At 40.6% G+C, this 26,348-nt stretch overlaps 1 protein-coding gene across 7 annotated transcripts; it reads left to right on the top strand.

Moving 5' to 3' along the window:
* The first annotated feature begins 1,256 nt into the window (after positions 1–1,256).
* On the top strand, positions 1,257–25,986 carry CHN2 (chimerin 2). Of its 7 annotated transcripts, none has more exons than XM_010015457.1 (7): positions 1,257–1,694; positions 8,644–8,728; positions 11,149–11,322; positions 13,076–13,153; positions 19,874–20,011; positions 21,562–21,667; positions 25,168–25,986. In XM_010015457.1, the coding sequence occupies exons 1-7, from the start codon at positions 1,257–1,259 to the stop codon at positions 25,337–25,339; spliced, it is 1,191 nt and encodes a 396-aa protein (XP_010013759.1). In that variant the 3' UTR covers positions 25,340–25,986. The 7 variants fall into 7 exon arrangements, with proteins under 7 accessions (XP_010013759.1, XP_010013760.1, XP_010013762.1 ...); XM_010015461.1 differs by having other exon boundaries at positions 1,449–1,559; XM_010015458.1 differs by lacking the exon at positions 19,874–20,011 and having other exon boundaries at positions 1,261–1,694.
* Positions 25,987–26,348: the final 362 nt, after the last annotated feature.

The following is a 26,348-nucleotide window of genomic DNA, read 5'->3' as shown; positions in this document are numbered from 1 at the left end:
CAGTTAACATAACTGAATTAAATACTTTAATTTCACATATTTTCTGAGTAAGTTGAAGTGGGGCAGACTCTAAAGGGCTGATGTAGTCTTTAGTGTCTCTAGTTCAAAGACATAGTTTTCCCAGAAGCGCTGGTAACCCCCTACTTTGTTCTGTTGCAGCATCTTGAGCATTAGACATATGTTAGAGGTTAAATCTCACAGTGCTCTGCTTAGGAGGTAACCCCTGTCCTCCTCTTATGGGTGGAGAATGGACGTATTCATTAAGGGAGCAGGAGAGGGGAGCTGAAGGGAAGCTGGCAGGGAGGGGGCACTTAAAGGGTGCATTGGAAGGCACGAATTGGGAAGCATTGGGAAGCATTCCCAAGGGGATGCTCAGTCTCGCACATCTTCTGTGTTCTGGGACAGGGAACTACCTGCCCATGAAGAACTGAATCAGGTGCCCAAAGTAACACTAAAAGCTGTAGCGCATACTGGTCAGGGTCCCTTCTGTCCCTGGGCTTTAGCTAGAAATCAGTTTCTCCCCTCCCTCCCCCCAGATCTATAGAACACATAACCAGAGCAAAGGACAACTGTTCTTGCTATCTTGCAAACCCTGTTCTGCAAACAGGGCTGTGCATATGGGCTTCCTCCATCCATGTGAAGCTCCCCTGCTGCCTTCACTTGGGTGCTGCACAGGGCTCAGGGACTTCCTAGCCTGCATTGTCCCAGCTGGGCTTTCAACTTTCCCTGACAGCAAGCTAGCTCCTTGCTGCCAAGTGCACCCTGAGAAAATGCTGTAGTTTAAAACATGGCATAAAAGTGTTATTAATGCTTGGAGTGCTGCTGGATTTTTCCCCTTGTACAGGATATGAAAAGAAAAGGAAAAAAAAATATCTTAGCCCTGTAAGATTAAGCAATCATCATGGTTTTAAGGGCTTACTCTGCTGGCATGCAGACTGCTGCTGGCTGATAAGTCTGAGTGTAATTGGATGCAGCATTGGATTCATTTCTGTGGGCTTTCCTGGGGCTTTTTATTTGTCTTTTCATTTTTAGCACACTGCAGAGTTGAAGTGATCTGTCCCTGGAAATGCCTTTGGGTGTGAAGCTGTAGCACTGTCATCCCCCCCCCAGCCTGTATTTTGGCAGCACCTAGCTGGAGACCACCGCTCAGGGAGGGGAGGTGGAGGGGAAGGTTGCTTAGTGTATGAATTTGGGCTATTGTTCAAGGCACACATCTGCCTTAAGAAATCGCACGGCACAGGCCGTTACTTATTCAGATGCAGAAGCTCCTTCCGTCCCACAAGACAGCCCATTCAAGTCACATGCCAGAGGTCTCGGCAGAATGGGCTGCAGCTGCTTCAAATCTGCTGTCTAACATCAGAAGCAGTTGGACAAACTGTGCCGTACTGACTACAGTCACGCTCCCCGGCGCCGAGGAAGACAGGGAAAAGATCTGGGATCCCAGCACTATGTTCTCAGAGGATCTGTGGCTGGAAAATGAGAAAAGCTGTGCCGTTGTTCACAAGTCGAAGCGAGCAAGGAAGCGCCAAGAGCTCCTGGCCGTGGCCCTGGGGGTGAAGGTGGGAGTCAAGGGGGCACTTTTGTGGCAACCTCTGAAACTCTTTGCCTATTCACAGATCACCTCCTTGGTCAGAAGAGCAGCCTTAACTCAAAACGACAACCACTTCAACTATGAAAAAGCACACAATTTTAAGGTAAGCACAACTTCCTATTTTCAGCTAAAAAGTTCTGGTTAGATGCCTCACATTTGATTTTTTACTGTGATGGGGTTTTCATGCACCCATCTCTACTAGCTCTGAGAAAAGTGTTGAAAAAAATTATTTTTCTTTCTACTTTAAGTCCCCTTGACTGCATTCTTAATATGCTTTTACATAGGCACTTAATCCAACTAACAGGTTTTCTACTCATTTCACTACTTGACTGGCATTTTAGCTCTTTTTGCTCAGATTCAGTTTTCTTTTTTGTTCAGAAACAAGGTACTTCATATTGATAGTTTTTATTTTAAAGTGTATCTACTTTTAAACAAGGAAAAGGCCCCTTTTCAAAACATAGCTATTGTCAGAAGCCAGTAGCATTTTACTAGCAAACATTTTAATCATTTCTGTTTTCAGAAGTTGAGGGAGTTGGAGTGCTCCCCAACAATAAAGCAGAACACGGCGGTGGTATTGTCTCCTAGCTTTTGTTCCACCACCATATGCTAGGGAAATGCTCTCAGAGTCCCACTGAGCTGTAAGATCTGAGCTTGTGTTTGCTTGTCAAACTAAACCAAATAGCTGGACAAACACAGGGATGTTTAAATGGATCATCTTTTGACTGTCTTATACATACAGAATCATATTCTCGGGCTTTTTGCCCCAAGTGCTGTGTCTGGCATGCTGCAGCAGGGAAGTGACTCAGCTTTGGAAACAGACCTTCCAGGCAGCTTGTACTAAAATGTTTTGCCAAAAGGACTGTGCTGGTTTCAGAGTATGCCAGCCAGTTACCGTATCTAATGCTGTCAAATTGTGGTTTGATGCTTATCGGGATGGGTACAGAGAGAATCAGAGGCTGTAACAAGACAAGAAAGGAATGTGTCTCAGCTTTGAAACCTCAGTTTACTTAATGCTCCTTGAGGATGCTGATCTGGACCTCTGTCAGAATAATTCAACTCATTAGCAGAAAGAGAATTTACTGGTATTTATCATCGCCTGTCAAAAAAAAGGAGAAGCACTGATTAAAATGATTTCACTGATTTCCTGGTTTAGCAAAAGAGCTTCACTTCTTATTTTTCTACATATTGCACTGTGCAGGCATTGCTCTCCTCTGCAGTGCTTCTGCTGTAGTTGGTAAATCAATAATTTAATATTAGTGAGCAAAGCAAATAATAGCAGCATCCTTCTCATTCCCCCTCCTTGACCCAGTCTACGGAAAAGTCAATATTTATCTCACTGATCAGCACTGAAGGAAATAGGGGAAATACTCTGAGTTTTCTTGCTTGATTAAACCAGCTTTCATTCTTTCTGGGTTTTGCCCTCATTATCATTTAATATCAAAACTATTTTAGTTTAACTAGAAAATATTTTCTCATGACTGAGACTTTTTTCTACTTTGACCCATGCATTCTTTCCTCTTCAAAATTCCCCTGTTTTGGCTTTGATTTATAATTGGACATGTGCCCAGTTAACTTGGAGTTTGCACAATCTAGCTGTTGTACAGTCTCTGTTCCTTTCTATTTCAAAAGAGTCATAGTTCAACTGGAAAATCACATGATTCATGTATATATGTATTCAAAAGCTTGACAGGAGAAAATTATTTTTTCATCCCAGTAAAAGCAATAAAAAACTTAGGGAAGAAACATTGTCCAGAAAGGCAAGTCAAAAGTGTTACATTTACTTAATGAACAGATACGTTCACTGTGCAAATACAGTTAGTTTTCCAAAGGAATATATTAGAACATGGATAGCTGTAGAACAAAAAATGTGGATAGAAGCTTAGAGTAGAATTATTTAGAATACAGATAAATTCAAGTCTAATATCTTTAATATATTCCAAATTCATTACATTAAAGGGTTAAGAAATCATACGGAAAGGCTTTATGGGTCCTGGGGCAAAATTCTTAATGGCTTTTGACAGCACTCAGGCCATGATGATATGGGATTTATCTGAAGGAGAAAGCTATTTTGCAGACATTCAGTGAGTTGTCTTCCCCATTTTTAGATGAATACTGACGTGTATTGTATCATTCATTTTACTTCATGGGAACAAAGGTTATATGTCAGCGTTCCTCATAATCTTGTCATAGGCAGCTCTTCATGAACAAACAGGCACTTTTTAGCTCTTGTCCTTTAGCCATGAAGAATCTTAAAAACGAAGGGCACATTTTTAGTGAAGCAGACAAGATTTTTGTAGATCATACACTGAAGATCTTACCTACTGGAAAAGAGAAGGAACAATAGAAAGAAGAACTCAAGGCAAAAATTCAGAGCAAGGACAGTTCTCCTTCTACCCTTTCCAAGCTAATACAAAATAAAAAGGAGCGATGGAGTTTGAAGCATGAGGGTATCATGTTATGCCCTTCTGAGCATCCACTTTCTCATTCAGCCTCTTTCAAATTTCAAGGTACTCATGGCAAATGAACAAAAGAAAGGTTAGTATCCAGACTGATTTGTTAAGCTGGGTTCATCCTGAGCACACAACACAGTCACATAGAGTTAGGTTTGGAGCTGGCGTCTTTCTGGCGGGACAACTTTGCGTAAGCCAGGGTAGACATACCATAATTCAGGAAAGAGAATAAATCTCTGAAGCCGTGTTTAGAAAAAACACAGAGGTATTTCTGTAACTATGTGGGCGTCACCCTAACTGGATCACAAAGTCCTCCAGCATCTCATTACAGTTAGGATCCAGCAGGCTCGCTGGGTTGTACTCTACCTGCCGGCTTCAGTGGGGTCCCTGCTGGTGGTGAGGTCAACCTCATGCCTGCAGACAGCAGTATGGGGTTTGGGGGTGCTCCATGCATTTTGTTCTAGGCTGGGAATTCATGAGAGGGCCTCTGTACCACTTCAAGTGAGCAAATAGAGCTGAATAATGTACATTTAGCACAGTATTGTGCCTGTTTGCCACTAGAGCCTGAGCAAATCCCGTTTGCAGGCGGGCTAGCAGAGTAAAGGCAGCTGACTACAGGCAAGTCAGAAGATCTGCTGGGAGGAAGGACACTTTGAGATGAAATTCCCCTTGTGTTAATCACTGCAGATCAACACTGCTTCTGGGAAACAAAGGGTTTGGGTGAGGCATTTTTACAGGCATCATGAAGATTATGTGTATGCATTTAATCAAAAATAGCAGCAGAGTCAGCTTTTCCTTGCAAACAGCTCAGTGTCAGCAGGAGTCCATGGGAGAGTATAAATGTGCATATATTCAGGTGAAAGTATATAAAAAAAACTTGTTTTCTTTGGAGGCAAACAGAAAAGTCTTTAAATTCAGTCACATAAACAGCAAACTTGTCTCAGAACCAGCACTATATAATGCCTGTAAAACCCATACATTTCAATTGAAGGCAGTGTTTTAGTTTGTTTCTGCAATATTGCTTTAAGGGAGTATTAGTTTTTTTGCCACTATATTGGCATTCCTTAACTTTGGTCTCAGTTTCTCCCTCTGTGAAAATGGGAACACTCAAACACTAAAAATGAACAAGATAACACCAGCAGCATGGGAGGAATTCCACTATTTGGAAGCAAAGGCACCAGAGAGCCAAAGGGCAAAGGTGAGAGCACAGAAAGGCAATAAGAAGAGTTAAGACAGTGTAGTATTGGGTGAGATTGTCCCACAGAGAAGAGAGGATGAATGTAAGCAACAACTTTTCATTGAAAGAGCTGGAAAGGAAACAGAGTGAAGGAGTTAAGCATTGTGGAAAGAAGATGAAAGACTGAACAAAAGAAGTACAGTGTGTAGTCTGAAACATCATGTTTTGGCTTACATGAAGAAATACTTCCCTGTAAATTCTTTTTAAAAGTCAGAATTATGTATCAAGTGTAGCCCAAGCAGCCCAAGCCCATGCTCAGTGTACACAGAGAGGTCTTCCGAGACTGCAGGATGAGGTAAGAACCAGTAATCATAGAATCATAGAATAGTTAGGGTTGGAAAGGACCTTAAGATCATCTGGTTCCAACCCCCCTGCCATGAGCAGGGACACCACACACTAAACTATGTTGCCCAAGGCTCTGTCCAGCCTGGCCTTAAACTCCTCCAGGGTTGGAGCATTCACAACTTCCTTGGGCAACCTATTCCAGTGCCTCACCACCCTCACTGTGAAGAACTTCTTCCTTAGATCTAACCTAAACTTCCCCTGTTTAAGTTTAAACCCATTCCCCCTTGTCCTACCACTACAGTCCCTAATGAAGAGTCCCTCCCCAGCATCCTTGCAGGCCCCCTTCAGATACTGGAAGGCTGCTATAAGGTCTCCACGCAGCCTTCTCTTTTCCAGGCTGAACACGTTTCCAGAAGACCTCAGCCTAGCCCATTTGTTATGTTGTGGTTAAAAAGGATGGGGCAAAATTTAAAAGCCCATCCCAAAAACCTAAGACCAGGTGCTTCCTCTCCTTGTTTAAAATAGAAACAAGACAAATCATGCAGGGAAATTTCCCATTTACCGTTCAAGAGTGTTGTGTTCCTAAGAACAGACTTCCTCATTATTTCTTTAAAATTAATGGCACGCCATAAGAGACTTGGTTAAAAACTGCACCTTAAGAGATTTTTTGCACCTTCATTAAAAACTTCTGAAGATCTTCCTTTTCCAGATAGACATAGCAAATGTTTGCCTGGTTCAACTTGACCAGAAGCCACCACAACTAGCTTTTCACAGGACATCTCAGCTGGGAACTGGCCATTTGAGCTAAAAGGCAGAACAGTGAAAAACTGAAGTGTATGAATAAAGAGAACTAAACCTTTGAGGGCCACCAAGCAGAAGGGAACAGGGGAAGGATATGCAGTCAGCACTTCTCAGGTGGAGCCCTCAGCCAGCATTGATGGCTTTCACGTTAATGACAGGAGAGATCAAGGAATAATCAGCTAGCATTTTCTAAATATGCCGCAGCGAGATCAGCTGGCATAAGCTTTATGTAAAGTGAGCAAGTAGGCCCCAAATATCCTAGCAACTGTGATGGACATTAAATGTGAAATGCAGTGGTTTTTAAAATCCTGAATGAGCTTTTACAGCCTCCTCTCACAAGGTTAGCTTTTGTGAACCGCTGCAAAGCAGAAGACAGCGATCTTCCCATAGCAGGTGATTTTCACCCACAATTAAATGCAGGTGCAGACTTACTAATTATGTGGTTATGAGTCCAAAAATGGTAAAGATGCAGGCATAATTATTTGTATCTGTAGCTTCATATCTGCTGAAGTTCACATAAAGCATATGCCTGAAACTCAGGTCATCAGCTGATGTTAGGTATGGACGTTTACCCCCACTAAAAGCCATGTCTGAAAATTCATGCTACCAACCCTGAAAAATAAGATAAAATGCAAAAGAAGTATGTGCCTGTATCTGTCAATCTACCTCAAACTTTATTGCAAAGTGTTGTTTCCCAGGGCTACACATTTTCCTGAGGGGTAAAATACCATTTCAAAAAATAAATATGACCAGTCAGACATTCCAGGTTTGACCTTTTACTATCACAAGGGAGGAAGAATTACTATTGCTCTAAGCTTATTCATGCAATTCAGTTATTGACTGTGAGTAGTTGGTAAGGAGTCATTTGTGGTCAGGGTCCCACTTTTATCCATAATCAGAAAGAGAGGTCTGTATTAAAATCATTCCTGAGGAATGGACTCAAGAGTACAGGCTTGTGTAGGTGTGATCCTGCAGACAAATGGGGCCAAAACATTAGCAAGCCAAATGCTTGGCTTAAAACTTCACAAAGTTTATCTGAAAAGGGCAATGACCATTTTTTTCACTCTATGAAAAGAGCAGCTTTCCCCAGCCCAGGAGGTGGAAATGGCCTTTCAGCCATCCACCCAACGGGTAAACAAGAGCAGAGAGAAGCAAAAGAAAGCATTTAGCAGCCAGAGTGTACATGATTTATGTTTTGTTAAGCTCAGTTAAGTCTCTGGCCTGAACTAGCTCATACCATGTCTGTTCACACGGGTGTAGACCTCACTATTTACTCTTGGTTTCAATGAAAATGAAATGCTTACTTTACCAGAACATGTATCTTAAATAAAAAAGTCTTCCACTGTAGCCTTGGAAAAGCAGTGGAGTAAGCAGTGGTGGTATGCAAAGCCTGGCCAGGAAGCTGTGGGCTCTGTCAGCAGGCAGGTCATTTTATTCCTCCGTATTTACTTACGTGTGGACTGTAGCAAAATGAAGTTTGGTCTATTGAAAAAGAGCCTACTGACATCTTTTTCCTCTGTGAGTTCAGTTTACTCACTAGAGTGGAGAAGGGTGTCGTTTGCTTTTACCACTGATGGATTCCAGTGTGCAAAGATCATTACCCAACTGCTGCCTGGAGTGGCTGCACAAATCATTCATCCCTGATACATATTTACAGCAATCACCTCAAGTTTTTTCAGTGTTTTTGCATAGAAATGCGTAACACCATAGTCGTAGTGTGTTCAAACCTGAGCAGTGCTCTTAGAAGATGGGTCTCACACACGAGATCTGTGGTCACACATGGTTCTGGGGAACCAAAACATGGTGCGTTCGAAGGGACTTTCTGTCACTGCATTTCCCCTAGTTTCAAATGATCAGCTGAAGAGTATTTGAATCTCAGAAACATTTCTGTTTTGTTTGAGCTACTCAAATAAAAGCACTGACTACAGTTCCTTGGATTATTAGTTTTACTTTTTTCTCCTTTGACTAGTAAACCTGGTTTCCTGCCCTCTGCTATAGCTAAAATGTCAGCTAGCAAAAATGATTTGTTTTCAGTGTTGTACACAGCCCAGTTCTCTGTTATGTTAAGCCTATTGAAAGATAAACTTAAAGATCAAAGCAAATTTCTGTTCCCGTGGTTTATTTCATCTAGACTTTTGAAAGATGCGGGCACTGCGTGCTGAAGATTTACTCCTCCTGAATCTTCTGTTGTTTATCTGTTTCAGCTGTTCCATCTGTCAGACCATCTGCCTCCCAGTGACCCCATTTCTTCTTTTTTTCCCTCCCTGTTTGTATTACAGGTCCATACATTTCGAGGTCCACACTGGTGTGAATACTGCGCCAACTTCATGTGGGGTCTCATCGCTCAGGGAGTGAGGTGTTCAGGTAGCCCTGCAACATTTTCTGTCATTCTCTTGGTATGCTCAGACATCTCTCCCACCCCCAGCCTGCACTCGCTGTAGGACGGGGGTAGGGATTACTTTACAGAATAAGGCAAGAAATCCTCCCAGTGCAACTTAGACTATTGTCATTTTCCCCATTAGCTGGTTTAGAAATGAAGCCACCAGCCGCTGGTCACTGAGGATGACATCCTTTCAGTAGTACATTACATTGGTCATGCATGTACCGTGGTGTATTGATCTTTATTGATAACTTAACCATAAAGAATCACCTTTATGGTTAAGTTATCCCTGAATGTCTTAAGAAACAAGCCCTGGAAATGGGCAGACCCAGCCAGCAACTAGGCTTTGTAACTCATCATTTTGCCACCAATTGCTGAGAAGCGCCATCGTCTGCAAAAAGACTGTCACCTGTTTCCTATAAAAATACCATGCATTGCTGCAAGCCTGAAGAATCCCACCTTAAGGGAAAACACAAAACATGACCTTCATTTTCATAGAAGGATTAGTTTTCTGGTGCCACTATAACTGTATTAGCATTTTAATAGTGCTTTAATTATTTAAAATCTGTTTGTTCTTTTGTGGAAAATAATCATCTTGATAAAATGCAATAATCATCACATCACGAGCTTTTGGATTCAGCAAGGGAAAATATTCAATGCCCTGCAAATGGAGTTTCGTTCCTTCTACAGACCTTCAATCCCTTCCATGTGTCACCTGAATATGCTTCTGTCTTACCTCTCCCTGCCCTGACCTTCTTATCTCAGATTGGCACTGAGCACATCCAACCCTGACATCTGCCTTTCATGGACAGAGGAGATGGTTGTTACCTAAAATTTAGACCACAGTTTGAAGGATCAAAATACCTTTCACAAATGCACAGTTTTAATAAGTGCAGTCTGAGCTACGGCTACATCTTGTCTGCCTGTAGATGAATAATGGCAACACAAAGAATATGAGGACATTAAAAGAGAGGAAAATTAATAGTAGTTTGCTTTTCAAGCTATTTGATCTTAAATACATGCGCAAAAACTGACCTGACTAATGCATAGCACTGTTTTTGTTCACACACATAAAATATTAAACTTATGAAAAGGCTTATTTATTTAGTATGAAACATAACACTTTCCCTCATTAAATTACAACCATTTAACTCTAAGCAGACAGATGCATTTGGATTTAACTTTACATGCTTGGAGAACAGCACTGAAAACAATACAGGGAGGATCCTGACTGCAGCTGCTCACATTTGTTTAGATTTCACAGAACAATAATGTATTATGCAGTAATAACTGTATAGAAAAACACACAAACACCAATGCAATTCCATTAAATGTGTAGGTGTGTTTGTAGTGATTATATTTTTTTTCTTGATTAATATTTTATAGGGAATAATACTGAAATGTGCTGCAAGGAATAGTATTATGTTTACATTTTTAATATCTCAGGTGGTAAATCTACATGAAAAAGCAGTAAGTAACTTGCTAGTGATGATATTAGTTGTGTGAAGTTATCCCAAAGGGTACTGTCAATGATGGGCATGACTGGGAAGGCATTAAATTAGGAATCAGAGTTATGTGAGATAATGTAACTCACAGTGGTGGCGTTTGCTTCACTGAGGCTTATAAATCCATTTGGCTGAATATTTGAATCTATTAGAAAAATTCAATTTGTGGAGGTGAAGCAGTGATCTTTAAGTTAATAGAAACCCACTAGTGCAACCAAGATTAGGATTTGACGCAGTAGTAAGACACCAAGAACCATTTGTAAAGTGATTAACTATTTTACATCATGCCTTTCACAGCATTTTATATTCCTTAACTGACCTACAGACTAAACACAGTGGACACTTTAGTCACCAGTAAAGTGATGAGACAGGGGTGGGAAGGCTGCTGATGTGGCAAAGGGAGCCAAACTGCAACACTGCAGGAATGGGGAAGGGAGGCACTCTAGCTCAAAGCACTGTCCCAGTTTGAGTGCTCAGGTGAATTTTTGGTCCTTCATCCATTAGCAGCACTAAGCCACAAGCTGGCCAGCAGAAGACAGTCATTACTGTGCTAATCTTATAAAGGCTAAACTTTAATACCCAGTAGTTAAGTCCCATGGGTCCAAATGCAACACCTAGAGCTACGTGTCTGGCAGTGAACTGACCCAGACAGCACAGAGGGGTCTGAGGGATATCCAAGGCTTTTACAGCTTTGTAACAGCTCTGCTGGAGCTCACTTTGCCCACCATAGGTTTTTTACAGATTTCCATGCTCATCTTTCTCATCTCCATTTTATTTATTCTGGTTTTTCTGACTGATGGGGAAGTTATGCCCCTTGCCTGATGTAGCCCAAGAAAATAAATTGTTAAACAAGACCTATTGGTGTTAGTATTAATTAACCTTGCTGATTTTGTTTACAGACTGTGGGTTGAACGTACATAAGCAGTGCTCCAAATATGTGCCCAACGACTGCCAACCAGACCTCAAGAGGATAAAGCGAGTCTACTGCTGTGATCTCACCACACTAGTGAAAGCCCACAATACCCAGAGGCCGATGGTTGTGGATTCATGCATTCGAGAGATCGAAGCAAGAGGTTTGTGTGCTTAGGTCAAATGAATGATCAAATGAAGATGACTTGAATTAAGTCCTCAGCTAAGGATGGGGTAGTATGCTCATGCCCACTGAAGAAAGGATGAAAGGAGGGGTTTTTTTAACATAGGTGATACATTGTTTTGCATTAGCTGTTAAAATTAAATCATGGCATTTCATAATGCAATTTCCTGAAATGTTTTCTGAAACATGTCAAAACATGTGTTATGTTCCATTTCTGAAAGGGGTGAACTTCGAAGTGAACTTTAGTTTCATGTCTATGTGTCTTTTTTCATTATTTTCTTTTAACATACCTAGGGACACTTCCAATTTCAGAGTAATCAGTTTATATCAAATCCTGATTAATAACCTTTCCAGACATTATGGGCAAGAAAACAGAAGTGATCAGACAAGTGAGGTCACAGGCAGTGGCGTTCTGTGGTATGTCACAAACTGTGCAGGGTTTCACATGATGCTCAGCTGCTGGCTGATGGATACCATGGATCAGGCAGCATGTCACAGCCAAGACTCCAGCTTGTGACAGGTTTTTGGTACACAGTCATGTGCCAGATTGAAGAAATACCATGTCCCTTCCAACACAACACAGTAATGATCACGTATTTTTGCTTTGGAAAGCAAATGTGTATGTTATGCTGCCCAATAAGCCAAATTTCCCTGCTAGTCATAGCTTCAGCACAGGACTCCCATAACGTTGAATTCATGGCATCCCAGTAATCTGCATGGCAACACACTCATACTAGCCACAGGGATTTCAAAGCCACGCACCATCTACTAAAATGAATCAAAGATTTACAAGTAAATCCCCTGCACTGCTCTGTAAAGCTCTACCAGGATTATATCATCATTGCAGGGACAAATAGAATAGTTTTGACTAAAACAGAAAAGCTTCACTCCGATGATATAACAGGAAGCTATGTTGTATTTGAGATCTATTCACTTGTACATTTACCAATTAGGATAACATCTGTGGTAGCTTCATCTTTTCAACATCTTTTAATTTCTTTCCTTAATTGCTATAGAACTATATAAGATATGGATTTTGTTCTTAAGAAAACAAAGTGTATTGGATCTTATAAGTAGGTTATCACTATGCATAGTCACAATTAAGAGTTCTGGCATTAAAATAAATAACGTGTGTGTAACTGCTTGGCTAGCTCTGCCCGCTGTGCTGGGCTGCCTTGCATTTCATGTTGGTCTTAAGCAAATGGGGGGAGAGTTGTGCAAGTAGAAGGGACATACTGATGTGAAGAAGAACAATATCCATCATATCTACCAACTGTGTATAAGTAAAAGCTGACAGCTAAACTGGGAACAAATGTGCTCATAGGGAAATGCACTCTTACTTGTGTTGGTATTTATCATTCGGCAACTGGTAAAAGGAAACAAGACCTCTAAAGCTTTGTTAATTGTAGCCAAATCCAGGAAAATATCCCACATAAAATGAATAAATCATGATAATATCATATGCCCCACCACTAGCAAATCACAGTATTTTCCTCTAACATAATCAACCATGTACATAACAAAATCAGAAAATATGAATTCTAAAATTCTTTAATCCTTTAAAAAATTACTTTAAATTACCTTGATGATTCCTTAAATGGCCCAGAGTTTGACGTTATAATTAATATTTTGCTGCACTTACTTACTAGATCTCTTGTTCTTGCTTTATTGTTTTTAACCCTAAATATATGTTGGTTACAGAAACGAAGTTAACAAAGAGCTTTTTGTTTCAGGTTTAAAGTCCGAGGGCCTCTATAGAGTCTCAGGCTTCACTGAGCACATTGAAGATGTGAAAATGGCGTTTGATCGAGGTATATCATTTTTTAATCTTGCACAATTTTAATCTAAGCTTTCAATCTTAGGACTTTTTAGTTCTTCTGAGGTTTATATAGGTACCATTGCAACAAAACACGTATATAAGCATTAGTACAGAAAGCATCCTTTCTTTTCTGAGTTCTTAAATTCAACTGTAGCCCTTTTTATAAGAAGAAATAATATTTCATAGTTGGAAGGAATAATTACACAGTAAGTAATGGTAGGCAGAAGGCTAAGTGCTCAGGGCACCAGATGATTGCTCAGTTTAGCAGCACAACCTGGGCTCCTAGTTCAAGTACGAGCCTAGATAGTACCAGGGGAAAAGTTCTTAGTCCTATCTTTAGTAGATCTAGTAGAGCATTACAATACAATAATCTAGTTATGAGAACCAGGAACTTCAACTGGAAAATCATTCTGCATGCAGCCTTGTAGAAAGCACCTCACCACTGTGCATGTGATTGCATCTGCACAACAAATAAGAGGAATATTAAGGAGATTAGTTGTACACCATGTTGAAAATCTAATAATTAAAACACTGCCCGATTGCCATCCAAGTAGCCCATCTGAAATGATTTAGCTTCTTACATTGGGTCTGGTTGTGCACACAATCTCTGCATGCAGGACTGATTTTAAGTATACATGTAAGTGCGTGCAGAGTATGGATCATCACAGAAGTACATTTTCAAGTACATTTAAGAAGTTACATAAATACTCTTCTCCTTCCCTATAAATAGTGTTTTCCTTCCTACTTAATTTTTTTCAGTTCCTACCTCTAATATGTTTAGGGAGGCAGACACAGTCCAATGACTGTAAGCCCATGGGGACGAGGCAGGTTCAGGTCAAGCCAGAAAGTCAGCCTGCGGGTCAGGGGACTGACCAGAAGGGTGCATGGCCAGGCACAGGCATGGCCATGACACAGCTGACAACAGCTACATGTCACTCAGGCAGGGACGGGGGCCCACGGGCAGGAGGTGTGGTGGCTCCAGGGGAGACTGGGCAGGTCCAGCAAGGTCTGTGAATGGCAGGTCTTACACTTAATTGTGCCTGAATACTTCTTTGAAGACTGTTTGTCATGCAAACATCACTAGAAGTCCAACTAGCATTTTCCAAAGTGACTGTTTTCATGCTGCATCAAAATATCCTTTAAAAAATAATGCGTATTTTAAAATGTATTGGATGATGCCATTGTGAACGCGTGCGTATACACACATAGGTCAGCCATGATTTGGGCAAAAAAGATGCACATTTTGCACATGTGCCACATGAAGCAGTGCTACTGGGAGGGTCACAGTCCCCATAGGTCCCACTCTGTTCCTCTGCAGGCAGATCTGGCCTGGAAACCCTTTCATTCTGGGTGTTAATTCTCCTCTAAGCATCTAACCTGAATGAAACCCAGCAGGAGAAGCACAGGTTGAAGAGGGAAGAGTTTGAAGAAAGCAAACAGAGATTTATGTCTGAGCATGACTTTAATACTGCTGCAGCTGTAGTTCCTTTGCAAATGCTTTGAACCATTGGAGTCAGTTCAGTTTTACGGACAGCGTATCTTTCATTATTGCCTCTACTCATGGCACAATCTGATGGCAATATATACTTGAATTAGACCCACAGCAAGGAAGAAAGTGTGATTTACTGGCAAAGAAGGCAGCACCTAGAAACAGGAAGAGTAAAGTCAGCAGCAGTATCAGATTTCCAAAGGAAAAAGAGAATGGATAAATGTGGAAGCAGAGAAAGCAAGAACTGAGTTGCATACAAAGGCTGTGGGGAAAACCACTGGGCATAAGTTGATAAAATGCTGTGTCTTAATTTTTTTTAACCAATCTCATGAGGGAAAAGGGCTAAGAAAGGAAAGAGAGAGTGTTGCCATGAACAGTGCTAAAAGCAGCGGAACAGTGAGCAAAACCTTGTTATGAGAATTGCATGACTAGAGACCAAAAGCTCAGAACTTCCAAAACTTTGCACTTCTGAAATGGTTTTTTTCCCGTGAACAGAGATGGAAAAGCAGAAGGAGTTGGAGGGTTTGGGTTGTTTTTTTTTTTAATTTTGCAGGAAGGGATTAAAGAAACTTGACTTTTTGTTCTGGCTTGTGGGCTGTGCAGCTACAAGGTGGATGTCAGCTGGCAGAAGGTTGAATTGGCAAGATGCTTCCACCCTGACAGCTCAGGGCTTGCTTCTCTGTCAGATCCAAGTTGCAGAGACAGGGACCCCACCCCCTCCTATGCATCCCAGCCCCATGGGTAGGAGCATCACTTTTCTGCTGCCTAATTACCCCTGCTTAGCTCTAGAAGCCAGAGCAGCAGGGATTGGACTGTCCCAAGGATATGGAATATCCCAGATGACAGGCCTGGGAGAGAAGGGAGCTGAGAGCCAAGTGGCAGGTCTCACCTCCAGCAATGCCTGGAAGGCTTTTGCTCAAATTTCACTTTCTGCCCAGAAGGTGAAGTTTCTGGGAGTTTCAGAACTGTTGTTTCCACATTCACTACAGGAAATTAACATATTGTTTGCAAAAGTAAAAAAAAAAAAAAAATTAAAGGAAAAGTTGTCTCTGAAATATCAAGTGGAAAATTCCTGATTGGTTCTGGTTAATAGACAAGCGTTGCAGCAGAAATAGCCATATCTATGGCCACGTCACTATCTCAGACATCTCTGGAGCATGCTGCATAGCAGAAGGTAAATATGTTTTAAAAGAGCTTGGATAGTTAGCTGTCAGAGGAGAAGCTGAGAGCAGGGGTATGAACCAGAGAAAAGAACTCTTTTAATCTCATGGATAGTCTTGGCACAATAATAGAGGATATACGCTGGCCAGGAATTCAGTTTGACAATTTAAAGACCACTTTTAACCACCTGAAAGCAAGGCTCTGAAACAACCTTGTAATAAGAGTAGGAATAAAAACCTTAACTAGTTTTAAAATGGAAGTTGAAGGGTTTATGAGAAGGGTTATATGGCATAGTGCCCTGCAGCAGCAGAGTACTGTGCCATTACAGAGGTCCCTCCTGGCCCATTGTTTCTGAGTCAGTCCACAGGGACCTGGCTAGAATGCCAGTGTGCTTTTGCATCTCTGCAAATACAGCTTTTCATAAATGGGTTTGAAAATAAATGAGCAAGGAGTCCTCTCATTTTAATGTGCAGGATGCATCCTTCAAATAATGCCACCAAGCTTCTGGTTTCCCAAGCTCTTTGTCAAGCCACAGGAGCCAGATTTCAGTATGATACAGGGATGATGCACTGCTGACTTGGCCACAGGGTACCCACCTCTCTTACTGATTTCATGTGCAGCTGAAGGGGTGCAGTGAAGAGAAACCAGCCCTCCCTCTGACTAATTCTGCTCTGCCAAAGGGACACTCAGTTGTTGTTTCCAAAGAATTATAGCAAGAACAAAAAAGCAAAGGCAGCTTCGAAAGTTAACATTGCAGGGAGAGAATGGCATCCCGCATAACGTTATTTGGGCCCAGTGAAGCTGTGATAGTTTTAAAACAGGGAGATTTAAACTAAGACTCCCTTCCAAAGCCTAAGCAGTGTAAATACCCGTACTGTAAATTAGCATTAGGCTCTCTGAGGCACTGACAATGTTCCATTTTAGTGATTTTTGTAATGAGAAGGAGAGGAATAATGTGGATTTATTTAATCTGGTGAATGTTGGTGCTGTAGAACGACAGTTGCTCTCTGTCAGCATTGTTGAGCTGTGGCGTTGTAGCATCCAGAAAACCCTCATTGTGCACTTTATCCACAGAGCTGCCATTGTCACCAATGCATTCTGGCCTCCCACTTGTTTGTATGACTGGCTGGTACAATACACTTGCTAAAAATATGATGCTGTTAAATATTACATGAGTACTTAGAGGCATCCTAACTCATAGTCGCTTTTTTGCCAGTGTAGCTGAAAACCTATCAAACACAAGAAAAAAAAACCCATGAAGAAGCACGTTAGCACGGTCAAGGCTGTGCCATGAAAACAAAGCATTAAGGAAAAAGGAACTTAAATAGAAATGTAATTCAGTATTCAGAAGGCATAGCTGAGGCTTTAAGAATGTAACACTTACTTACTCTGTTTTGTTCTCTAATAAAACTATTGACATATTTCTATGGCATCCAAAGTCAGCTGAAACCTTTAAGGAACAGAATAAAGACTTTCTTTGTCTTGAGCTATTCAAACTTCAACATAATGCAACAAAATATGTTGAGAGTCAGAGTAACAGAGAAAGAGAAATGACAAGGTTTGAGTACTATTACATTTGTAAAGCTGAAAATGAACTAAAAATCCAAAACTTTAGAAAAGATTGTATAAACATACGGTCACTGCAATGATACTGAAAACACAAATTACAGTCTGAGGAGAGTTACTGTATTACACGGTGAAAAAAAAAGGACTGTGGTAATGCAGAAGGTACCACATGAAATAGATGTAGTTCATACAGTATCTTACTGCATAGGACCCTCTGTGAAACATGTGTCATGACTTTACTGACAATGAATTTCAAGAGCTTTCAATTGCTGAAACTGAAAGGGAAAAAAAAAAAAGAAAATCCAAAATCTACCAAAGTAAAGTAAAAATCCCCCTCCCCCTACATACCCACTGCAGGAACATGTAGGAATATTTCAACAGATGCACTGTTACACTCACTTTAAAATAATCTTCAGTGCATTTCCAGTAGCTGTACGTTTGTCTCTGAAGCAAAGAGGAAAATCTCTGACTGAGGAATTAATGCATTTTTCCTACAGTAAGCAAATATGTAAGTAAGAGGGATGTTTGAAGTATATTGTAGTTTGAAGTACCTCTAGCTGAAATGCCCCTTTAAGGAAGCTTGCTGGGCTGCTTTGTAAAAGTACTAAATAAATAACAGTTCAATTTAGTGTACTGGTGACCTGGATAATAGATGCAACCTTCTGCTTTGCTGTATCTGTTCTGATGCAGCTGCTGGCTCCTTAGAGGTATCTGTTTTCAGTGGAGCATTTTGAGTGCTCAGTGTCCATCAATTAAATAGGGCTCTCCACAAAAGCCTTACAAGACTAATGCTACTGTGCCTGGAACGTGTGGATTAAACAGAAGATTGGGGCAGTGTAAACATCCTCCTAGGGCTTATTGATGCTGTATTAAATTAAATGCTGATGGATGTATTCAGACTGCTCAGCTGCATCAAGAAAGGCTGTTTGTTTTAAACACTTAAGCATATAATCTGCTCTTGATGAGAACATGTAGTGCTATTACTCTTAATGAGAATTACATGCATACATTGGACAGGACATATCCCTTCAAGATTAATGCCATAGGTTTGTATAAAATGTCTACAATCAATATGAACTCTTTTACTCTGCTGTGAAAGCCTTTATCACCATCTTAGACACTATCAGGCACACCCACTCATCTGTCTGTATCAGGGCATGTCTACAAGTACTAGTTATTGAGAGACAAGCAAGGCAATGGCTTTACTGCATGTCAGCACCTCGGTGGTAACAGCCAAAGCTTGTGCTTCACCTCCTGGGAGATACAAACAAACTCCTCTCTATTGTCCAAGCAAGCATAACCTCATAATACCCCACTCATGGTATGCTCCTAATCTTCACCACCTCCCGTGAGAAGAGAGCTATTATCCTTACTTGAAAGTGGGAATAAGGACTAAGGGGTATAACAGATGTCCAAGAAGCCTGAGATAAAACTGGGGGTTAAATCCAGACAGCGCTGGCCACTGCCTGACCAGTGTCCTATCCCATCTTTCTACTGAAAGGGCAAGGAAGGGAGGACAGCAGAATTTCTTGGTCTGGAAAAAAATGTGGGTATGAGGGTACTAGGTAGCACAGAACAGATGTAGTCATTCAAACTTGAAAAATAATAGTGATCCAGCCTCACTGCTAGTTCTTGTAATGTCACTCACTGCAAGCCGTGTGTTGGTTAAGGCCTTACCAGCAACACTTGTAAATGTTCAGCTCATGTGATTAGAAGTGCTCTGTAACGAAGTTCTGACTGTGTTACAGTATACAGCAAACAAAATGTATGTCATTTCAGTTGCATAATTCATCTATTTAACTCTTCATGCATTACAAGTATCCATATTCATTTAACAAATTGTGATCCACATTTCGGAATAAACTGTATAGCTAAATGCCATAGCGTGTCTATTTAAATTCAAATCTTTGCAGTAAATAAGTCAAATATTAATGATTAGAGGACATCCAGAAAATAAGGCAGCTTTCTGCCTAGCTTATTGGTATATTTGGATGTTTACTCTGACTTTTCCCAATGGCCTCCCGAGGGTCGATGAAAATTTATGTTATTTATCTGTGCCTCTGTTTCTCCACATGAAAATGGAAAGAATGGTTCATACTTCTGTACATTGATCTGCAGATACAAAATACAACATCAGAACAAGTTATTAATAGCTTACTTTCAGTGAATGGGCTAAATTCAATAAATATATTATTAACATGATTTTTCATCCCACATTAAAACATTATGTGTGAGATGGTACACTGCAGATGTTGATGTAATCATCAGCCCCTCCAAAAGATGTAAGCAAATAAATTGTTTGCTAAAAGATAAAGAACTACCATTCCTCATTCATATGGAGTGTATTTGGTAGCAATATATTTTCATTTAAGCCTTCCAAATGCTTTCAGGTTATTTTTTCTTGTCAGATTGGACATAATAAATCTACATTAGAAGCCTAGTCTTGTTTCAGTCAGAATTAGCCTGGTTTCAAAAGATTTCTTCCTCCTCTTCTAGATGGCGACAAGGCTGATATTTCTGCCAGTATTTATCCGGACATAAACATCATTGCTGGAGCACTGAAACTATACTTCAGAGACTTACCCATTCCTGTGATCACCTATGACACCTATTCCAAGTTCATAGAGGCAGCAAGTAAGTATTGCATAGTAGTTTGTACTAACCTTTAACCACATTTCCCATCCATAAAGCTGTCCATGTTAAAGAAAAAGAAGACAGGCAACAAATTAGAAGCAAGGGCATTGTTCTGTTCATTGCTTCTCTGCTATGTCCTTCTTTCACAAGAAACTGTTGCCTGATTGTTAATCAGATTGGACATCAGGCAGGGTAAAAAAATAAAAGTAAATGCAGTGTATCAAAATAACTGACCAGTTTCAGAAAGTGTGGTTTCAGCAACAGTCAGTGAAGCCAACACATGCCCTGGGATGGGGTTTTTCTTGTGAATGACCCAGATTCTGTGCCAAGAGGCGGAATGTCCACCGCCATTGCAAGAGTGCATCTGGCAGTGGGAGGATCCCAGGGCTGGTGTCACAGCCACAGTGCTGGCTGACAGATACATGCAAGACCAAGTAATCAGTGAGGGGTCAGAGCTGAGATAACAGTGTGAGCCTTGAGTGTGTGTTCCATTTCCCCGCCATTTTGCCTCAAATTCTGCTCTCCAGGGCACAGCCTTCCACTTACTGATGGTCCTTAATGAAAACTCACGAGATGGTTTGCATCGAAATCAGTTTATTAGCAAAAATGTCAAAGACCTGAAGTATCTAGGAAGTAACATTTCTTCTTTAAAAAAGTATCCTTAATGATTTTGAAATGGCACCCTGTGTATCGATAAGCAGCAGGAAGAGTAGTGTGTCTGGGACTCTGCTGCTTTCCCTTCCTCTTTGGCTTACCCCACCTGCAACCACAGGTACCTCTCTCCTGCACTGTTCTCTCCCTTCTTGGCAGAGAAATTATTCTTTCTTGAGGAAGCAGTTCCTATCATGTCAATACAACAATCTCTTAAAAGCAGGATTCAGAGATTCTTAATTTTCTAAAATTTTGGTGTCCTGGTGCCATTTCTATGGAAAGTCATGCAGCAAATATCTCTGACTCAGTTCACAGCTTAGGAATCTATACTTTTCACGTAAAACACGTGTAAAGCCTGATCAGATTTGTAGAGATTGCCAGTCTTAAATGAGCACCGATGCTCTCTCATCACTGATACCTACATATTTAAATATGTTCTGAAATCTTTGTTTATGCAATTCCATGTCATTTCAATCTCTAGCTAAACTTATATATTAAGGCATAGTCTCTAAAAGCGTATATCCATACTCCCATCTGGTTTTGAAGCTTAATGGAAGTAATCTTACTTTAGATTTGAGAGTCAGTTCTGGGCAGAGTATTATGAAGCACTTAACAAAGCTCAGGTACTGTACCTATACAGGGCTGCAGATAGAGCTACAGACCATAAAGACAACTATTGGGTGGCCTTTGTTGATAATTTCTTTGTAAAGCTTTTTTTTTTTTTTTTTGAGTATGCAGAAGTTACTGATAAGCTCCATGTTTATGAGTTTAATATTTATCCCTTCAAGCATACTCAATGGCTTGTAAATGACTCCATAATAACAAGTTCGCTTCCTGAATTATGGCTGTGTACAAATGGAAAGCCCTATTAACATTAATCCTGTTTGGTGTTTTAACAGAAATCTCCAATCCTGATGAACGACTAGAAGCAATACATGAAGTGTTGATGTTACTCCCTGCTGCTCACTACGAGACACTCAGATACCTAATGATTCATCTCAAAAAGTAAGTTAATTGGCATGCAGGATAATTCTTGAAGAGCTTAACAATTTTCTGCTTTGAAAGAGAGAATTACAGAAAGTGCCAATAAAGCTTCCATTAGGGCACTGCCACTAAACCAATAATGTTATAAATCAGCAGACAAGCTCTGTTTGTTTAAACACATAGAAGCCATGCACACATACAGCATAGATCCTTTTGCTGACAGATCACCGCAAACCTTCGAAGAGTTAATTGAAATTTGTCATGTTTTTCTGAGACAGATAATATCTGAGAAATACTGGAATGGTAGGTACTAGATGTGCTGCAGTAAGTCACTTGATCATGCTTCGCTTCTGCCTCTCTTTACCTCCTGATTTGTCTTCCTGAATGATAACCCTAAAAGGAAAGAGCTGTCTTTTATGAGTTGTTTGCTCACATCACAGTTAAGCCAAGAATCAAGCAGGGCCTATTTTTATATGACTAGTAAAAGAAATACAGGCCATTACCCGTTATATTTGTTTTAAACATGCTCTGCCTCATTCACTTTCCAAAGATTCTTTAGGCACTCATAACGCGTACATAGGGATTCATAAGGCCTATATTTCATTTTCTGAAATGACTTGGGAGTGTACTGACAAGTTTTCTAAGTTTCCAAACAGGTACCTAGGAAAATTATGAAGTGCTCCGAAGAGGGTGCCTCAATTTCACTAATTTCAAGCAAAACTGTTCTTCAAAACCATGCTAATTCCACTTTTCTACTTTAGGTATTTACATGCCCCAGGAAGTCTTCTTTGTAAGTTTTCAAAAACCAAAGCTGAGTAAAGTCTAGCCCTGTCATCTCAAAGCAGGCCTTCATTTAATGATGTACTGCCCAAGATGACCCTGGTCTCTGGCTAAAGTTTATAGTGCTAAGGCAGGAATAGAATACTTACCTTTTATACAGTGAATCCTTGATCTCTGCTTAGTTGAGCCACTACTTGCAGCACAGTTGCAAATTTGGAGTGTTTTCTGGTTTTGATCTGTGCTATTCTGCACTGTTAATGCCAATGTACAAAGGAAAAGGCCTCAAGTCACATAAAATTTCATCAGAGAGCTTGTGTAAAGTGCATTTCATGCTCAATCAGGTTCTCATTATGCAGAGACTTTTCCTCATTTTGAATTGGCTCAGGTCATTACAACTGAGTAATTTTTCCTTTCGATGACACATGACTGAGGCATGCTGGAACTTCTTTGGACTCTGCTGAAATGAGATGTGCAAATATACGCCCTTGTCAGCACATATACATGGACAACTCGGGATGAACCACGTTGGCTTTTAAGAAAGCCTGTGGAAGCTATAGACAAGCAACTTGCATACAGAATCAATAACAGACAAGTATTAACTTGCCTTCCTTCTTTTTCATGTACTGCAATACAGGCTTTGGTTCAGCTGTTGAGCTGAGCTGCGGATGAGACAGAAATAGTCCAAACAGCTGATCAAGCTTCTCTCTTAAATACCTGCAAGTCACGCAATGAATTTCCTCTCCCAAACCATAGCTTTCAGTGTCTGCACAGAAATCAAGTTGTTTGCTCGCATCACGGTTAAGCCAGGAGTCAAGCAGAACCTATTTTTTTATGCATGTTAGTTCCTATGGAGAATCTGTTGGAGATTAAGCATAGAGTCCCAACTCCAGTCCCGTAGGCCTCTTCCTGCATGGAGAAAATGTGCCCATTCAAGGATCCTATGTAAAGACTGCAGGATCACAGCCTCTACACCAGCACTGTTTCTCCACAGAAAAGAAACTGCACCGAGTTGTTAAAAGCACAGGGAAATCCAGCAAAGGGCAATTTCAGCAATGAAAATTGAGTTTGTCAGTCAATGGTTTAATTACTTTTTTTCAGTTATATCTGTGATAACTTTTTGCTCAAAACTGAAGGAAATACAATAGCACGAGCAGTCCCCCATGTGGTGAAATACATACAACTCCATCCATGGTGACATTGCAGTGAAGCTGTGAATCTTCTGTGTGTTCACCCCACACCAGCAAGCTCTCCTGCACAGAGATGCTAGCAAGATGCATGTGGCACTGAATAGCTGTTCAACATCTGCGCTGCATACATCCACAGATGGAAAGCAGAATCTTACATATACACTTGCACAGGCATGTCAGCCTTGGTTTATCTTTTCTCCTTGCAAAGCCCAGCCAATGTATCCGTGCTAGAAGATAAGGATGTATTTGTGAGTAGGGGCATTAATGGACTTCTGTCCTGAAGGCAAAGAGGAATGGTGTTTTTCTGTGACAGAGCCACTCTTTGCAGACAGCCAATAGTAGGAACAGGACCTAGTTATTTAACGACCTTGCAATCAAGGGAAGACCAGATTCAGAACAGAAGAACAGTTTCAGACTGCTCATCCCCTTATGGCATGAGTGAATCCACTGCTGCCCAGCTTGGAATTGCCATGGCTGGGGCAGTCTCAGCTGTTCCAGGAGAGCTGGCTACAATACCAGATGTGCTCCACCCTGGCAGAGGACTTCCATGATGAACTTACATTGTACATAGTAACAGCAAGTGTCTGGTCCAAGAGGGACAGTGACCATTCAAGGGACCATGGTTGTCTCTACACTGCAATGCAAGAACACTCTCCAAACCAAACTTGAATGCCAAAGGCTTGCTGGTGCGACCCAGCTCTATTACCCAGAGGAAAACCTTGAGCACGCCTTGCATTTTCCAGCAGGCCTGATTGATTTTCCAGCCAGGGCTGACTTCTCTGCAGCATGGCCAATCCTTGGTGTTCTCTACTCCAGCCACACATAGTCTACCTATTCTTGTATTCTTACATTATATGACACATGTCAGGGAACAAAACAGCCTGGGCTCCTTCCTAGAGGAGCCCCTGTTCTCTGTCAAGGATAGATGGCATTTGTAGCAGCCTGACTTTAGCAAGCTGCCTCTCCAAGCTGCTCCAGGATTGAGCCTACTTCTGAAGTATTACAAGTAATCAGAATCACTCAGTTACTGGTTGGCCTGAGTCAGACAGCAAGGCAGAAATGTGGGAACGGATTGTTCCTGCAGGCTGGAAGCATGTCTGGGAGCATGGGGGTCATTGGTAATCAATATAAAATCTGGATTCGTATTTGGGAAGCCCACCCACACCTCTGGTGTGATGCACACCAAGTACAACATGGCAGAGAACTGTAGTCACTGTAGCATAGGGGACTGCTCCACACATCATCATTTAAATCATGATTATGCTTTTCAAAAAAGCAATTGCCACTAATTCTTATACCCTAAAGTGTAAAAATCACTGAAGAGTCGCATGAGGGAAGTATAAAGGCACTGGAAATCTCAGCCCCACCATAGCTGCATTGGACTTGCTGTGGAAACAGTTACTATACTGAGTGAAAGTAAAACTTGTTACTGAGAAATATCCTTATCTACTGATACTTGATGTGAAGCAGGACGCACATTAAGATGCAATATATTCTTTCTTCTGGAAAGTAAACAACTACTTACCTTTCCTTCTTTTTTTCCTTCTATTTTAGGGTTACCTTGCATGAAAAGGATAATTTTATGAATGCTGAAAACCTGGGAATAGTGTTTGGGCCTACTTTAATGAGACCTCCAGAGGACAGTACTCTTGCTACGCTGAACGACATGCGGTACCAGAAGTTAATTGTGCAGATCTTAATAGAAAATGAAGATGTTCTCTTTTAGACAGAGAGAGGAATATCTTCAAAGCCATTTGTTTTAAAACGATTAGTTTGAAGGAGAAACATTTCTTTGAATTTTTTTAAACAGAAAGGAGAAAGTTCCTTGACTGCACTTCAATTTCTGCAAAGTTGCAGATGGATGCCAAAATGTTTAGGGAAAGCCTATGTCTCATAGACATATGCCTCTTTGTAGAAGGGGGGGGAAAAAGGTCAGAAAAAATCCTTTTACCTTGTATCTTTTGCCTTGCGCCAGATGTATATTTGTTTTGAGAAGTTGCAAACAATTTTATTGTTAACTTATTAAGAAACATAAAACGTATTTTAATATGGCTAGAGAAGCAAAAAGGTACTTAATCAGTGTTACTTGTATACGCCTATACATTTCCCTTTCCATAAGACATAATTATATATGTCAATTGTGAAACAGAATCTATATTATAAAGATATTTTTACTTTACCTAGCTGAAAAAAGCAGCATTTTATTTTAGCAAACTAATAATCAATGCGGTGCATTGATTATTTTCCACATAATTCTTTCTTGCATTTCTGCTATGATATATTGAAAACAATTACCACTATTGCAGTATTATCCTGACATACCTCTTTTATTAGGAGTTTTTTGTTTTCTTTGTATATTCCAGCTTTTCTTAAGTTTCTTTGCATTTAGGCACGAGCACCCTAAGACTGTACACTTTTAGCCATTTGCTGGTTCCCAAAACATACAGTATTTTCTCTCCTTTTTTTTTTTTAACTCCCAGGTAAAATACAGTATTGAGAATTTCTCAGAAGTCCTAGTGGTAGAATCAGTTTCACATGTCAGATTTTTCTTGGATTACAGAAATATGTAAGTTAAGTGATGCTGGGACACTGGATATTTTCTGGCCTTGTTGAAAAGTTAGCACTTTTTTGGGTTCAATATGAAGGATTTGGTTTTTCTGTAAAAAGCGAGTTATGTTTTGTCATGTTTCTGTATTTATAAATGTACAGTAAATCTGCTAAAAATGTAGGTATTT

This window comes from Nestor notabilis, unplaced genomic scaffold (genome assembly GCF_000696875.1).
Source record: "Nestor notabilis isolate BGI_N333 unplaced genomic scaffold, ASM69687v1 scaffold7195, whole genome shotgun sequence".
In the NCBI taxonomy this organism is placed as follows: domain Eukaryota; kingdom Metazoa; phylum Chordata; class Aves; order Psittaciformes; family Psittacidae; genus Nestor; species Nestor notabilis.
This window is presented reverse-complemented; position numbering and strand designations above follow the sequence as displayed.

Coding starts and splice junctions, on each gene's coding strand:
- CHN2 (XM_010015457.1), top strand. CDS start 1,257: ATGCAGAAGCTCCTTCCGTCCCACAAGACAGCCCATTCAAGTCACATG. Junction 11,323..13,075: donor TCGAGAGATCGAAGCAAGAG/GTTTGTGTGCTT, acceptor TTTTTGTTTCAG/GTTTAAAGTCCGAGGGCCTC. Junction 20,012..21,561: donor CAAGTTCATAGAGGCAGCAA/GTAAGTATTGCA, acceptor GTGTTTTAACAG/AAATCTCCAATCCTGATGAA.